This window comes from Ictalurus punctatus, chromosome 1 (assembly GCF_001660625.3).
Source record: "Ictalurus punctatus breed USDA103 chromosome 1, Coco_2.0, whole genome shotgun sequence".
NCBI lineage: Eukaryota > Metazoa > Chordata > Actinopteri > Siluriformes > Ictaluridae > Ictalurus > Ictalurus punctatus.
Window position 1 is genome coordinate 5,374,963 of NC_030416.2, and position 17,939 is coordinate 5,392,901.

Here is a 17,939-nt window from a genome sequence, read left to right on the forward strand (position 1 = left end):
AAAAAAATGTCTTGAGGTGTGGTATAAACTGAATAACGAACTCCGGACCGTTGAATTCTAGAATTATTATCGTGGCCACATAACCATGTCGTGTGTGGTATTTTGATTGATAGACACATTTATCTAACAACTATGACAGCTCACTGCTTACTTTGCCTCGTGCGTGGAGGCTCATACTGCCGCTCTCTCCTTTCGTCAGTCGCTTGTGTGCTGAGCTTCGACAGGATCCCTGCCCACAACGACAGTGGCAGGATATTCAGCCAATCAGAGATGAGCGGCTAGATTCTGATTGGCCGGCTTGAACACCAATTATATTGTACATTTCATCTGAACAGGAAGACGAGAAGAAATGGCTTCACCAAGAGCACAAGTACATACTACTTTATGGAGTTAATCCTTTTATTTAATTGGATTAAAAGTGACTTAAACTATTTGTTTCTCTGTACATCCGTTTGGTATTTTAGTATGACTGGAATATGACTTTCAAATCTTGCTAATTTATTAGCTCCCTTTTCTCCTGCCATTAGACAATCGAAAATAATGACAATTCTTAAGTAGATTATAGATAGAAGGTGTTATAGATCATTATCAATTAGGCTATAACACTAATGTTTCAACACATAACTATATATATATATATATATATATATATATATATATATATATATATATATATATATATATCTGATGATCGATAAATCTGTCAATTATTTCTTCGATTACTTGGATTAAATGGAGGCGGCTGTGGCTCAGGTGGTAGAGTGGGTTGTCTACTAATCTACTACTTGATTCCCTACATGACTCCATACACCAAAGTGTCCTTGGGCACTGAACCCCAAGTTGCTCGCGATGTTAGTGAAGTTGCTCGTGATGAAGTTAGTGCCTTGCATGGCAGCTCAGCTACCATTTGTGTGTGAATGAGAACCAGTGTAATGCGCTTTGTAAAAAGCACTATATAAGTGCAGACCATTTAAAAGTCCAGTTTTTATTTTAATGTTATTTCACATTCTGCCCAATGTTGTCCTTCAAACATTGTGCAAATTGAAGGCTATGAAAAAGGTATTAAATGTATCTACTGTATGTGTGTTATGCTATACACTCTGCAAAGGATTTTTGCACAAATTAACTGGAAAGAGGCTGAATGTTCTGCACTAACACACACACTCACTCATTTGAACACAGTAACTGTTACTTTATTCTGTAAATGTATGACACTTCTTACATTTATATACAATGGCATGTTATAACCCCATTACAGTTACCACTCTCATAAAAACACAGTTATTTTTGTTTCTAAATATAGCATCAAACAACATATTTGATCAAAATGAATTTTTTAGTCAGAGTTATTGCGCTTCCTTTCTACTGCGTGCTGTTTGATTGACGCACATGTGTGACTCGCGCTCATTCAGTGAAGTGTAATGGAAACTCGCTCGCTGTCAGGACGAGCCTTTATGTAAAATGGAAATACTGGCGTGAATTTCTTAGATTTACCGTTAAGGATATAAATGTAAAATGGAATTTCTGCACTGAAGAAAACTGTCTGGAACACATTAAACAGCACACGCATCTATCGCAGCATCTGGACATGAGTTAATACAATTACGAGTTTGTTTGAAGCACTTAATATAAATCAGTCTCATGTTTTTGACGACCTGGATTGTGCACTTTTCCTGCAGCAGCTCACTCTGTGACCTCCACTGTTTTTCAGATGTGTTTTATTCACCAGTGTGAAGGGACGTCACTGATGGGGGTTATCCACAGTGATGTCACAGACCCAACTAATCCATAATGAAATTCGTTGTCAGTTATATTAATTATCGATTAGTTTTTGCAGCCCTATATATATCGTGTTCAATACTTTTTTCTTGTGTCATTCTGCTTTATTACACAATTTTATTTACGGACTTTTAATGTTGTGAATTCTTTATATTTCCGGATTTCTTGAGTTAATACCGATGTCTGGTGAAAATATCATGCGAATAGCCTCATTGGAAATATATTTACTGAAAAAAATGTTGACACGTTCAATAATTATTTCCCCCACTTTGTGTTTGTGTTTCAGTCAATGTTAATATGAATTAATAACATTCATTAAGTTAAGAAATATTACTTTAATCTTTAGAATTTAGTTAATTTGTTCATGTTAATGTGAGTAATGTGTTACTGTGGAAGAACTTGTTGAAATGGAGAGAATAAAGTTTTTATTTGCATTTCTTTCAGAATTCTTTTAATCATTATTAATTTATAAGAAGGCATAAAAGGCAGAACTATTGGTATCGGTTATCGGTATCAACTGAGAAATTTAGTATCGGTGCATCTCCAATATTGGAGATATAATGATACTAAATTTCTCAGCCGATAGATCTCTACGCGTAAACATTCTGGCAACCATATGTTTCCTGGGTGCGGGGTTTGCTAACGCCCTTGTTTATGTTAATGAGTTTAGAGTATGCATGGTTAATGGCTTTACGATCCCCCACCAATATGTACACGCTATGTTTAAAAATGGAGTCAGTCACGCAGAAGTTTCTAAGATAGAGGCTGTGTTCCAGCATTTGTGCGCTGTAATATAAACAAATCATTGTTTTCTCTTTTTAGTTCACTGTTAAAGTTATATTTTATTTTGAGGAATACTTCAAAGAGGAGTATGTCTATCTTAACAGTGTGGTTTTTATTATTACGTATTATTCGAATGACCCCATGCAAAGTAAGTTTATTATACAGAACAGACAGCCATGATAAACAGAGGGGTCATAAATTATCAAACAACTTTGACTGACAGTTTGACAGAAAGTGTATGAGATAACTATTGGGATGGTGTTCTTTCGGTGTTGTGCTGTTTTTTTTTTTGTTTTTTTTTTTTTGTTTTTTTGTTTTTTTTTTTTGGGGGGGGGGGGGGGGGTGCCAAACATATCTTTTGGTATTATGGCTAAAAAGTTACATTTTGTTCTTATCAGATATCATAACACATTATTCCACATGCTTTTGGGAGATTGGATGTATTTTTATGTACATTTTGGTTATAAAAGGTTTCTGTCTTGCCACCCTACCCCAAATCCCAGTGATATTAAGAATCCTGGAGATTGTTGTCACATGTAGAGAGCAAACAGTACTTGCCAGAAACTGCTGCAATTCTTTTAATGGTGCTGTAGGCCTCTTTCGCAGCCTCCCTGACCAGTTTTCTCCTGATCTCCTCATAAATTTTAGAGGGACATCCTGTTCTTAGTAGTGTCACTGTCATGACATATTTTCTCCACTTGTTGATTATTGTCTTTACAGTGTTCCATGGTAGATCTGATGCCTTGGAAATTGTTTTCTAACCCTCTCCTGATTGATATTTTTCATGAGATCCCGTACCTGCTATGTAACAACATAAGCCCATGGCTTTTCCAGTTGGATGTTACCAAGAAGGTGTCAGGAAAATCCTTTAGGAACAGCTGTACTTTATTTGGGGGTAATCAGTCACTTTAATTGATGGCAGGTGTATAATAATTAGTATTTAACATGAGTTTGAATGTAATTAATTGATTCTGAAAACTGACACATTCCCAGTTATAGAAGGCTGTGCACACTGGGTATTGGAAATTTGTTTTTCTTTTTTTTACCCAAAAACATTTCTAGGTGAAACAATAAAGCTGAAAAAAGGGTGAAAACTAACAAAAAGCTATAAGGTATCTGTGTTATCTTGGACTGTTTAATACAGTGGCCTTGACAAGGTCATGAAAATTACATACATAAAATCCTCTTTATTTTAAGAGACTTACTGTATTCTTATGATGTAATGTACACGTTACATGATCAATTCATTTGGAGAAGGGATAAGGATGATTATCAAATTATTTTTCTTCTCTCTTATTTCTGTGAAGCCCAACTCATTAGATTCAAGCAAGAATCTGTTCCATGAAATCTTTTTGTTTCAAGATTTAAAAAAAAGAAAGAAAAAAAAAGGATAATTGTGGACAGTTGGCACTGATTTGGTTTCTGCTTTATAGCTGTGCTAGTGTTTCACTAACAGTGTGATATGGAATGGCTGAAAGACAATATACATACCTCTGAATTGTAAATGAATTGTAAACATTTATCTTCTCACCAAATTAAGCATTTTTGTAACTTTTTTTAGGGGTTTTTTTTTTTTTTTTTTTTTTTTTTACATGAAACTGTTTTTGGGAAACACCTTCAAGACTGCTGATATATTTCTTAATATGTTAGAGTGATGGCTTGGTATACATTCTGTAATATAAATATGCAATTTCTGCATTTATCAATACAAAACACAGCACACCGGTACCTTAGAAACTGCTTCAGTCACTTTATTATAGAATATTTTTTGCTGCCAATATGCGGCAATGTACTCACTGCTGCTACACTACAAAGTGGCTTACAGCTCATGTTCTGTGTATTTACTGTCCTGTGTACCTACTGTTCTGGTGTGTGTATTGTCCTGCACTCTGTGTATTTGCACTTTATGTAGTCTTGTGTACTGTCTATGGTCCTGGAGAAATGACATTTTGTTCTGATGTTTACTAGCTCTATAGAGGAATGACCATAAGCCACTTGACAAGGCTTGACGACTATTCCATGTAAACAAATTCCCTAATACATGTAAAATGGTGACATCTCAGATTTTTGGTCCTCTTCAATTAGGATTTCAGAACTTGAATAGAAAATGAAAAGTGAGAATGAGGCTGCAACAGGAGTAAAATTTATTAAACCTTAAAATATATTAGCACTATAACAAAAGTTAATCCTATTTATAGCTGTGATTTATTCAGGATATAATCTTTAAGCTTCACATAGAGGGATGATTGGGGCAGATTCATAGAGGGATGAATTTTCAGGGATGAGAATGATAGAAATTATATTGGATGAAAGGCAGTTACAGACATTTACACTAAACCTGGAAATCCAGTTATAAAGCAATTAGTTATGATGGAAATTTGTCAAAATGCTACACAGGTTACAAATGATTACACGCTTTTGGTCCTCAAGTCCTGGGCTTGTTGTGCAGACCTGTTAATGAAGATGAGAGATTTTTGATTAAATGTGTTAATTGAAATAACAAATGAATGTATACTTCTGTGGAGAGCTTGAACAATGTAGTGATGGAAAATATGAAATGTAACAAAGGCTGAAAAGGGAACAAACTTTTCTTTTGAAAGTTCCACATTAAGTGGAACTTACTCACCATCCACTTTAACATGATTTTAAACATTGTGCTGCTGTCACATGATTGTCTGATAGGATAACTGCATAAACGAGCTGGTGTACAAATGTTCCTATTAAAATGGATGCCAAGGGTATAAAGGGTTAAAAGTATGATGTGGCATTCATGAATAAATTAAAGAATTGTAATTGTTTGCAAAATGTTGGTGTCTAAGGGGAATGGAGTTAAGGGTGGCATTGCTCAGAGCTTCAACAAAAAGTGTCCATCAGCTGGACATGCTGCCTGCCAGAGTAGCTGTGAAACTGCACTGGATAAGTCCATTGGGTCACTGTAGAGCTCCAGGGGCTGAGAAAATGGTACCACACACACACTGAGTTAAAGATAAAATGCTGAGAATTTGTTTATCATGGCATTAGAAGATATTTGATACAATAAGCACCATGAAGTACAGCTCTGCCACAGGCTCCCACATGCTGATAAGTGCAAAGAGGCTCTCCAAGAATCCTCCCTCAAACTTTAGGAATATCAAGGTTAAAACTATGGGAAAACAATGAGAATAGTTCTGTAACTACATTCAAGCATCACTTTTAAATCTCCTAATAAGATACTTACTGCCTCAGGTGTTGAGCCATTCATGAAATAGCCAAAGAAGCAGCTCATAACACATGTCGAGGAAGTTGTAATGGAGCTTCACAGAGGAGAAAAGTTACAAAAATCAATCTTCTCAACCATAAACAATAAGTTCTGGTTGTGGATGCTGGCAAGCAGAGTCTGAATATAAGGCAGCACATAAGTTAAAGCAGGGTATAAGGTACCTGAGTAACAGCAGCTAAGCAAAAGGTTTTACTCACAGAGAACACTTGATGGAGCGCACACAGCTTCAGTCCAATTTGAAAGATGGTAGCTAAGAAACAAGGTGTAAATGCTTAGTGCATGTTAAAAACATACATTACACCATGAAACTTGAGACTTGTACAGTACTTAAAGGGCACCTCCATCTCCTCTGGCATAAGGCTCTCCTCAGTCTCCTGTGAGCCAAATTAGCAATAAATCATTAAAACTCCATCAACTTTCCAGCCATACATTCAGGGATATAGCAGCATAGATGCACATCAGGTCTGAAACATACAATTACCTTCAAGTGTGGTTTATTCTCTGCATCACTATAGTGAGAGTTACAACCATTTTCCTGCACCCAAAGTGGAAGTGTCCACCTAACCATCTGGTTGCACATACAGGCAAGTGCAGGTCACCTTTTTCAAGGGTTGCTGTTATTTAAAAAAAAGACAAACTGACACTGCAGACAGATGAACAGAACAAATTCCAAAAATCTACATATACACATCATGACAGTGTACCAAGTTTACCACATAGTCCTCAAGTGGCATGGTGACAGTCTCCATGCCATTACAGGAAATGACTTCTGTAACTCCCCCAGATACACACCCAAGAGAACAATTTAAAGTGAACAAAGTCACTTCAATTAACAAAGGTTTTGTGAGACTACAACAAATCTCTTACCTGTATGCCAGAGAAACAGTCCTCAGTTTTGGTATAAGGGAATTCCTGCAGATGACAATTAGCTGAAACTCATTTATTTCACATAAATACTCCACTAATAATCATTGTCAGTTCTCATCAGCGTAATAAAGACTGGTTACCTCATGGTTCAACCAGCATGTCTTAGTGGTTTTAAACCAGCAGAGCCAACTCTCTAGACCCTATATCATACCAAGGAAGTACCTCCTAATGTTCACTGACTAGAAATTGAAAAAACAAAAGACAAAGCTTGTAAAGAAAAGATTACAAGCATCTCAGCTGCAGCACTGTAGAATACCCCAGACTGGAAGCTGAAGCAGTCTGCACAGAGGAAATGACCATTACAACAGGTGCTGCTCATCTCACCAGCACTGAGAGGCTGTGTAAAATAGACCACAGATCATAAGTGCTTCATATCATAGCAGTTTCATACTAACACATCTAACATTCTGTCACTTTCTACACAGCAGAGCTTTGGAAAATTTTGTAATTGGCTTTAGTAAATAAATGAAAGCTTTGGTTACCAGAACGACAGATGAAGGGTCATGGTGAGGTTCAGTGGGCAGCAGCTACAAGTTTGGCTCAATGACCGATACACAATCACAATTAGTTACAGCAAGTTAAACATTTGAGGCCACAACAAATAATCCCTTAACTGTGTACTTGTAAACAGTCCTCAGTGTTGGTATAATAAGAGAATCCCTGCAAACAACAATTAGCTGAAACTCCACAACTGCATTTCATAGGAGTGTTCATCTAACAGTCATTAATTAGAAGTCTCCTCAGAGTAATAAAGACTGATTACCTCGTGATTCAGGCTTTGCGTCTCTGTGGGGTCACACCAGAAGAGCCGAGTCTCTGGACCCCCTTATCATTCCGAGAAAGTCTCTCCTGATGTCCACTGACTAGAAATAGAGAAACAAAACTATAATATCCCAGACTGGAAGGAGTCTAAGAGAGGAACTAAACTGCTCAGCTCATAAGTGCTTATCATAGCAGTTTTATACTAACAATAGAATTTTAGAAAGGTTTGTGATTGCTTTAGTAAATAAATAAAACTAAAGGTTACCAGAACAACTGAAGGTTCTTTTTGATGTTCAGTGGGCAGCAGCTGCAGATTTGGTTCAACAACCTTAACACACACACTTAGAGAGAAGCAGCCTAAAGGTTACAAATTTAGTTAAATTATTTCTAACCAATACATACCTTGAGGACAGAGGGCACATCCAATGAGCCTTCCAGCACATCCTCAGGCTCTGCAATAAATTACTTTTATGTGACTCAGAATTACAACATTTTCTACCAATATTTATCATACATTTAAAACCAGTAGTCAGGTTTATTAGTTAGTAACATTAGGATAAACATTATATTGTGTTGAGACCTTAAAATGGGTATCCATGTTTAAGTGAGCCAGCATTCAGCTAACTGTTAAGTTGACAATTCATGTTTAAGCATTAATAAGAAAGGAGAATATTTTACCAGCTACTCATTTTAATGTCTACTCAAGACAATTGTATCTTAATATTAGCTACCAAGCTAAGTTGCCAGGTTTGTTAGCAGTGTAGCTAATGTTCAGAGTTGGACACAGATGATACTTTGGTGTGAGAGTACCGGTGACATGATTAAACTCCAAAACCTCCTGTCCATCACCCAAATCTATATAAATATTATACTGTTAGTTATTAAAACCTTTAACCAAGTTCAGCAAGCAAACCACCTTTAAACTCACTATGATAGTGTAAATGAGCCAAGTTGGCCAGGTAGATAACATTAATCTGTAAGACAGTTTGTTAGCGCGCTAGCTTGCTCATCACTACACTCATGATTTAGTGTAAAACCAGCAGCCAGGTTTGGTAAAATTGGCTTACTAATGGGTTAAACATTATACATACACCGAGCGGCATCCTCAGACGAGCAGGGAGGCTGACTTTCGTTCCCCGCTGACTCTTCTTGCTGACCTAAACCCATAATAGGGGAGGGGGGTGGGAGATGGTTTTAGCCCCGTCCACAGACTCCCCTTTGTACCCGGACTCCTCCTCCTGTTGGCGTGGCGTGGTCCCTTGTGAACATGGGAGGTGAGTTGAAGGCCAGGTAATTCTTGGCGACTTGCTGCTTTCGTAGCGCAGTTTGGTAATTCTCCGCCTCTTGGCGTAGCGTGGTGAAGTACTCCACTAACATCGGTAGCATCCTGACGCCCCAGTCGTCCATCCTGGCGAACTGCTGCTTCTAATAGAAGGTCGTTCGTTCTGTCACGAATCAAGGATGGGTTCGGAAGCAATCGCAGTATTGCTTTTTATAAAGGCACTAAGGCACTAAGGCACTAAGGCACTAAGGCACTAAGGCACTAAGGCACTAAGGCACTAAGGCACTAAGGCACTAAGGCACTAAGGCACTAAGGCACTAAGGCACTAAGGCAGTGACATGGAACATAGACGTCTAAGACAGCGAAACAGTGCAGCCAATGGCTATATATACAAGAGTGCTCATTAACAGAAACGTGAATCAGGTGCAGGTGGTCATGTGACATGTGGTTCAGTGCAGTGGCTGATGGGAACTGGAGTCCAGACTTTGCTGATACATGACAGCAAGATGCTAGCAGCCTTGCAAAACAACGTTGTCTGCAAACCACCATTCATGTTTATGTACCAAACTTTCTCTTGTAGCTCTTCAGCAGCAGCAGCCACTATTTCTCATTGATTGAATATAAGAATAGAAGAATTAATATTGATGAAGAGTATGGTGTAGGCTACACCTGCTCAATAAAAAATGCCCTGAGATAATGAATGATACCAGATGATTCAGCACTACCTTAATAAAATTGACTTGACTTGATCCTAGAAACTTTGCTCATGTGTGGGAAAATGGACTCCCCAGCTCAGCTCTGGAAGATGTTTGCTTAAGTTTGACAACAGTGCTACAGTTGGCACATTATGTGCTGAACTGTACAGGCTTGCATCTCAGTGGGACAGACTAAAGATGTCCTCTCTGGAGGGTTACATTGTCAGGACAGCTAGTGAAATGCCACAAGGAAGTGATGAGTAGCCTTCCATGGAACAGCAGGATGTCGAACTAGATAACTATATTAAACACAAACTACATTATTATTAATAATAAACTAGTGATATAAACAAGCATACCTTTAAGTATTATTTAAAAATGACATTATACATTACAGATTACATGACAATAAATTACACTTTATTGGCTAAATAAATATATTATTTAATAAATTAAGTTGATGCAAAAATTAAATATACTTCCATTTAAGTGTGTCAGTGTACATTAAAAAAAAAGAAGCAAAGTTAAGTAGCTAGCAAAGTAAAGAGCTTCTTGTCCTAAATTTTTCAGACATAAAGGTAAAACAATTAAATTTGAACACGTCTTGTTTTCATGCTTGGCCATTTTTCTAACATTCCATCAAACAATGTGGATCGTGCAATTGCGTGCTCTATTGATATGAATGCCAGATGCACTAATCGCACTAAATGCGCTAAAACTAATAAAAGTAGTTTATTTTGATTTGTAAGGACCCAGTTCGTAAGAGAAACTGTCATCCTTTTAACGCCTTCATTCCTCCTTTTGAACACGTTTTCGTTTTTTGTGCTCCTGACAGGTGCTTCTTTCCGTCCATCATATTCTTTTTTTTTTTTTGTTCTTTTTTTTTTTTGTTGGTGCGGTTAAAGTCATGTGTTGTATTTTGAAGTGACGATAGCGTGCTCATGTTTACTTCTTACTTTCTATAATTCACACATTTTATTTTATTAAAGTATTATTAGTTAACATGTTTGTGTAGGCTATGTAAGAAAAAAAATGACAATCTTTTTTTTTTTTTTTTTTTCTTCCATAAAATAATGCAAAATCGTGATTTGGGGCCCCCTAGCGTCCTGGGCCCATATGCCTGGCACACTCTGTGCCCCCCCCCCCCCCCCCCCCCCCCCCCCCCCCCCCCCCCTTCGCCCCTGAACACAGTCCCTGGCAGTTAGGAAGGGTTAAATGCATTGCCTATTCTGCATTTTTTAAGTGTAACTTCAGGCGTGATTAACCCCAGTGTCACACATTTATATGTCACTTTTATACGCCTAGCTTATTTGACATGTTATCATGCTTCACTCTGAGGCATGATCAACGCTTATTCAACGCTGCCTATTTCTGACGTGTTGGAAATCGCCATAGTGCAACGTCATTTATGCCTAATATTTATGCCTAATTTTTATTTATGTGAAAAACGTATTGTGTTTTCGCTTGTGTACTAAAGGGACAAGACGTATTTTGTGGCGTGTATGACCCTTTTGAGGTTCCATGTGATTGTTTACGCTGGCAGAGTGCGTGCAGGCGGTGTAAGATAACGGAATGTTCACGATTTTGTCACGAATCCTCGACGTCGGTCCCGTAGTAAAGAGCTGACTATTGGTGAAAAGCAAAACTCTACTCTTCTTCCACTAATGAGGAAGTACTGCCCTGAAAAACAAAACGATCGCACAGATTTAACCTTATATGGAATATAACTTATGTAAGACTTCAAAGTAAGAAAGTGGGTATTTACACTAGATAGCAGCCAGTTGCCTAAATTTTCCAGTTACGAAGGTGTATAAATTAGGGCCTAAAAGGGTAAAGTAGGGAGTGAGAAGGAGGTAAAACACACAGGCTGATTCAGAACATAAGGAAAAGATCTTTATCAGACAGACAGAATACAATCTATGATTTGAAGCTGCTGATTTTTTCTTTGACTTTTTTTTGTACTTCAGCTATAACATTTTTATTTTTCCTTAAAAAACAAACAAACATTTTCTTTCCTTTAAGCATCTAACGTTTTTTTATTGTAAGAGTTCTGCAAATAAATTTTTGACTCTCATATTTTTGGCCCAGACAAGATTTCTTACAATTTGACTTTGATGACATCACAGTAATATTTAAAAAGGGAAATAACAGTGCCTATTCAGTAGCATGATTAGTTAATTAGTTAACCATCCTTTTTTGTAACTACGTCATTATCTATATTTTTAATATTCTGCACCTATTCAAAGTCCAGGTTTCTAAACCAACTGAAGCACAGATATGGTAATTTGATATTGTATTTGTTCAATTCTGTCTTTTAATATTGTCTATATGATTCAGAGTTGAATATAGCAGCCGTGCTCAGAACTTCACGTGGCAGCTGTGTGACATCAGTCAACTCAAATTAAGCATGTTACAACACTGGCAAAGATCTTTGGCAACAAGAGTGAGGCCAGAGGTTTAACGTCCAGAGGGCTCCGTACCAAATAATTATGTATAATATGCAAACAGTGAGGAAATAGAAATACTTCTATGGCTGAATGCAAAATGGCACTGTATAGGCTACACTCTACTCTGTTAGGAGGGCTGTGATTGGCTGTGTAAGAAATGAGAAGTAGTCCTCCAACAATGTTAAATACAGGTCTGTTTATACAAATACAAGACATGATTGGAAAATCTGCCTGACTGATGTAATTCACCATCCAATCAAAATCATTTTACAGTTTGCGACATGAAGTCGGGAAACGCCTCTTTTAGTTATGCTTTTGCATGTACAAAATGTGATATCAAATATCAATATTGCCGGTGTTCAAATGTTTAAAAAATAAATTTAAAAGGGGGGGGGGGGGGGGGGGGGGGGGGTTGTGGTGCACAAAAAAGGAAAAATAAACTTGACAACAAAAATTTAAAAACTAATGAACTACTTCGGTTCACAGACATTCGGTCCCAGAGGCTAGAGGCAGCCCACATTTAGCTGCACCCTCCGATCCATGTGCTTTACACATTGAAGGTGAGTTAGTTAGCAACAGCAGTAAGTTATTATTCTTATGATCAGTTAGAAAGCAAGGTTTTTTATGAATGTTTACTATGCCCCTTTAGATAAAGATGTCAGAAATAGTCCGGTGCACGATGAAATATTGGCACTGGCTCTTCTACCAGACACTGTATCACTGATCACGAGCTTCGTTCTTTTTGTGTTAAATTACACAGAAGTACACTACAGACTTTCAAGAAAATTTTACTGATGACATTGCATATATTAAAGCATTTTGCAAAAAGGAAAGCATCAGCCACGGAATTGCTGCAAGAACTAGGAGCAAGGGACCTTCAAAATGTTTTTCCAAATGTTGACATAGTCTTGAGAATATATCTCAACTTACCTCACAAATGCATCAGAAGAGAGCTCCTTCTCAAAATTATCTTTCATTAAAATTCATTTGCAATCAACAACGGCACAAGAAAGACTGAGCCATCTATCATGGATGTCCCTGGAATGCAACATTGTTAGAACCATGGATTTTAATGATATCATTGAGTCTTTCTCCTCCTTTATAGTTAGAAAGAAGAGTATTTAATGGTAAGACATATTTAAAGTAAACTCTTTAAGGAATTCATTTGACTGCAAAAGTTGTTGCTGTTTCTGGAAAGCTACTCGCTTTGATTTCATATCTGGAGTTAATGCATTTATGTCTTTAATGTGTTATCAGTCCATCGCAATGCACACATCATCATCATCATCATCATTATCATAGCTACTGCCTATAGCCCCAGGGCCTAATGTGTTCTTAATCCAGGCCTGCTTCCTGGGGGGTATTCCAGAAAGCAAGGACCATCACATAACATGGTCAATGGGATTCCAGGGAGCAGTTCATCAGAGTCAGCTACCTCCCATGACATAAGTGGCTTGGTAAAACGTAGGCATAACATATTAGTACTATTTACTTTCTTTCTTTTTTTTAAGCTTCCAGTGATATATCCTTAAACACTCAAGATGACCGTAAACACTGCCACCATTTGAAAAAAGGCATTTTGAAATAACACTTTACTGTCAATGGTTCACTTGTGTATTATGCATGCTTATTTTATTTTACTGCATATAGTGTGTACAATCTTAATTGTAGTGTTGTAGTGCCCCTATTAGATTAAATGGAGTTTAAAAAGCTGAACATAATAAAGGCCAGGCTTCAAATTGAATTGCTGGAGCACTGGCTAAAGCTGGGCAAAGTATTGTATTTGCCTAGTGATGATTATTCTGCCATTTATTGTTGAATGCTAAAGCAATAAATACAAATGTATTTTTCAGTTGACTGTTCACTTTGTGCATTAGTCATTTAATTAAAAATTATTTTGGCAGATCACATCTCATACATAGGGTGCTACCATCTCTTTGGTTCACTGTGGGTGGATCTTGCCATCTTCATCAATGGCTCATCATGGTTTATGGCCAAGGAACTGCACAAAATTGTGTAGGAACTGTTTGAGTGCAAGGCATACTGTATGAATGGCCCTACACACCGTTGCCTTTTCCACATGCTCTGCGTCACCCACAGTGTTAAGCACTGATACACGATGTGTCACGTTGGCGATGTGAGGTTTCAAAAGGTTTGTTAAATAAATTAACTATACTCACAAAAAAACGGTAACACTGCTGCAAATATTCATCTGGATATGAAAAAGGCTTCATATAATTCGTGCTTCCTTGTCCACTGGATATTCTTCAAAAGGGCACGCTATGCTCCGTCAGCTCGCTGAAACAAACTAACCCTGGAACATAACCTGCTCCGGACCAGGTTATGTTCAGAGAGTAAGTTGTAAGTTGATAGCAACTCTGAGTAAACTTACCCAGGTAAGTCGCATAACCTGCTTTCTGGAATACCCCCTGGTGTGAATAGTCTGAGGGAAACATGTTTTTGAGACCATTATGACATCAGACCAAGGGGCCTTCTACTGTAGCCTTTGTTGATTTATTTATTTCATTTAAGTTTTTAAATGAAAGACTGCTTGTTTTCAAGTGAACCATTAATGGTTTTTGAACCAATGAGCACAACTGGTAACTGGTATACGTTTAAATTTGAATAAAAAACACTCTCTCATTGGTTTCCTAAGGATAGATTTGTGTAATGCCTGGCAAAATAAACAAATAAATTGACAGCAGGTTAGTTTAGCTACTAAGAGAAAACAACAAAAAGAGAAAGAAATGAGAACGGAATCAGCTTTGGCCAACCTACCAGTGATATCGACCTATTTTATACCAATAGATGTTAGTACTGTAATTAACTTCTAAAACGGTGATCAATGCCAAAAAGGTACTATTCAGACTGCTGCCCATGCCAACATCAACACTGCTAACATTGCTGCTTGTAATGAAAGTGAGTTGATAGTTGCATGACAATTAAATTTCAGATTTTTTTGCGACCCCTCTGTGTGTGCCTCACTGTAAGTGCCTGTCCCCTAAACGGCACCCCCGTGTGTGTTAAAAACGTTTATGGCTCTTTGGCGTTCCACAGCAACTCGCCGCTTCAGGCCTGGTGCTGCGTCACTCTCCGGAGTGGAAGAGTGTCTTTCTTGCATTTCTTCTAAATTTAGCGGTGACGGATGGGAGAAATGGCTCATCGATGACGGCGGGGGAGAGCAAGGCCGCGGAAACGCGCCACACAATTCTGCTACTGTGAATGACGAAGTATTTTTAGCAGGTGTTGTCATCTTGTAGTATAAAGGGAAGACGCGCAAAATGCAGTTGTACAGCAGCGCGCTAACGCACTACCCGGGCTCGTCGCGAAAATTCAGAGTGACTGTTACGGCGACTGGCGGCAACACAGAGTTCGAATCGAGTTTTAACGCCGTTAAGGAAAGCAACGCAGAAGGTTCAGGCGGGGAGAACTGGACAGACGCGAACATGCCCGCGTTCTCGTGCTACGAGGCCTCGGTGAGGCCCGTTTTCTACACATCCAAAGCGGAGATTGTCATCACAAGGCCGTATGGTGTGGAGAAGTGTGTCCCTATTCAGATCATAAAGGACATGCCCACAACCTGCGATGCTGTAAATACACCTAGCGCTCCGTGTTCAGAGTACAAGCTTGATCAGTCAGACGGCGATTTGAGTAGTGACCATCCTGAGCAGAGAAGGAGCAGACCAGACATTTTTGAGGATAACAGTAAGATAACTGAGAGCAACTCACTCAATTTTCACAGCTTGTTAAGAAGAAATGATTGTAGACTGCGTAATGAAGAACTGGTAGGGTATGTCCCTGACGAGGTTGAAACTACAAAAAGTTTTTCACAAAGTGTTCCATTCACTTACAAATGGGAAAACTCTTCTGAACTATTCAAAAGCCAAAGTAACCAGAAATGTCAGCAGAAGGATGAAGATGAAATGTCAGAGGACCCAGTGTTGCAGCGGCATGTACACCTGGAGCCTGCAAGCAGGAGTGACCTCAATGAGAAAGTTAGCCAGTACCTGGCTGAGGTGGAGAAACAGAACAAATACCTCCAGGAGAGTAAGAAGTACCGTTTTCACATCATCCCAGATGGAAATTGCCTCTACCGGGCAGTGTCAAAAGCAGCATATGGTGAGCAGTCAATGCACAGTGAGCTAAGAGAGCACACAGTGCATCACATTGCTGACCACCTAGATGAGTTCAGTCCTATTATCGAAGGTGATATCGGTGAATTTCTAATCAATGCGGCACAGGATGGTGCCTGGGCTGGCTACCCTGAACTACTGGCCATGAGTCAAATGCTGAATGTAAACATCTACTTGACCACAGGAGGCAGTCTGGCAAGTCCCACTGTCTCCACCATGATACACTATCTGGGTGAGGAGGACTTGACAAAACCAGCCATCTGGTTAAGTTGGCTGAGTAATGGTCATTATGATGTGCTGCTGGACTGCTGCCTGCCCAACCCGGAGTATGAAGACTGGTGCCTGCACACACAGGTGCAACGAAAACGTGATGAGGAACTTGCCAAGTCCATGGCGGCTACTCTGTCCAAAATGTACATAGAGAAGAATGGCGTTCAGTAGACTTTTTTTGTAGGATTTAGTAATTTGTACAACACATTTCTGGTTCCATAGTGTTGATTTTTAAAAACTGTTGGCTCAAATGACTTAAACCTTTCAAAAATAGCTATTTAAGTATATATTTTTAAATATATATATATTTATCTATATTGTTCTTTTTAAAAAACGGCTCTGCAGGCTATATATTTCTGAGTACAACACAAAATTGCCATGGCACCCTTTTTTGTAAACCAGAGTTTGGTTTTGGGGCTATTACCAGAAATGTTGGTCACATTGCAAAAAATATACAATGTGACTAGTTAAATGGGTTGCCATGATTTAGGGTTTGATTTTTGATTTGATTCATTTTAATAGAGTTTTATCAATTGTATTTTAAAAAGTGCATTTCTGCATGATCAGAGACACTGATACAAAGACACCCTTTCCTGTGGAATACTGTACTGTTATCCTCATGCTGTATTTTTTAAAATAGATTTTAATGGGTTGCACTTCTGCTTCCTCAAATATTTTTTTATTCCTTTATTTATTCACTTCTTGTGTGTGTGTGTGTGTGTGTGTGTGTGTGTGTGTGTGTGTGTGTGTGTGTGTTTGTGTGTGTGTACGTATGTATGTATGTGTAATTTTGTCCTTTAAAATAAATGATACATTTTTTTTAACCAGTACTATACTTTTTTTGTTGTTGTTAATCTTTTTTTTTGGTTGGTGTGGTGGTTTTGTTTTTGCTAGAGAAATATTGAGGCTAAAATATTTTAATAGGTTTGCACCTATTTAAAGCTGTGTGACTATATTTTGCAGTTGTACAGTGGTTAGTGAGATCTTTTGAATGAGTTATAAAAGTCCAATCAGATAATAATCTAATTATTTAATCAGGGTTCGTACAAGGTGTTGGAAGTGCTTGACGTATTGAATTTGTCCTTTTGAAATGTAAGCAGCCTACTGGAAAACCATAGGCAATTTTTTATCTAGTTGTGCTTAAAAAGTGCTTGAATTATAAGTCAATAATTATGAAATCATTAAAAACGTTACCGTTTACTTTCAATAGAATATGAATACAATCCTTTCAGTCAATATATGACACCCGTTGCAGCCCCTCCCCCTACTCCTGCTATTCCGCTTTCATGCCACAGGTACACTAGAGCAGGGGTTCCCAAACTTTTCCAGGGCAACGCCCCCCAAATGGCATTAACATTTGATCGAGGCCTCCCTTTTGCAAGATGCCTTTAAAACACATTAAAAATACAGATTCTCAATAAATCCCCCCTTTTTTTTATGAATAATTACCTCTTTCATCTTTACATTACATTAGGAATTGATTGTGTGTGTGTGGTTGTCTTTTTCACACCAAATTGTTGAGGCCCCCCGGGCGCCCCCTGGAGGCCCCCACTTTGAAAACCACTGCACTAGAGCCCTGGACTGATTTTTTAATCCTGCTCC

At 38.2% G+C, this 17,939-nt stretch overlaps 1 protein-coding gene and 1 long non-coding RNA gene across 13 annotated transcripts; one reads left to right on the top strand and one right to left on the bottom strand.

Annotated features, from left to right (window-relative positions):
• Positions 1-4,225: 4,225 nt before the first annotated feature.
• On the bottom strand, positions 4,226-9,004 carry LOC108265002 (uncharacterized). 12 transcript variants are annotated; one of them, XR_008396295.1, is made up of 6 exons: positions 8,602-9,004; positions 7,913-7,962; positions 6,303-7,611; positions 6,160-6,195; positions 6,019-6,071; positions 4,226-5,855 (listed from the first exon to the last, which is right to left on the bottom strand). It is a non-coding gene; the product is annotated as an uncharacterized LOC108265002 (long non-coding RNA). The 12 variants fall into 12 exon arrangements; XR_008396293.1 differs by having other exon boundaries at positions 6,160-7,611; XR_008396296.1 differs by having other exon boundaries at positions 4,226-5,704; positions 5,780-5,855; positions 6,019-7,611.
• Positions 9,005-15,001: 5,997 nt separating this feature from the next.
• LOC108264981 (OTU domain-containing protein 1) lies at positions 15,002-17,167 on the top strand. Its single transcript, XM_017467013.3, has one exon. It carries the CDS (start codon positions 15,216-15,218, stop codon positions 16,506-16,508), a length of 1,293 nt encoding a protein of 430 aa, XP_017322502.1. The 5' UTR covers positions 15,002-15,215; the 3' UTR covers positions 16,509-17,167.
• The last annotated feature ends 772 nt before the right edge of the window (positions 17,168-17,939 follow it).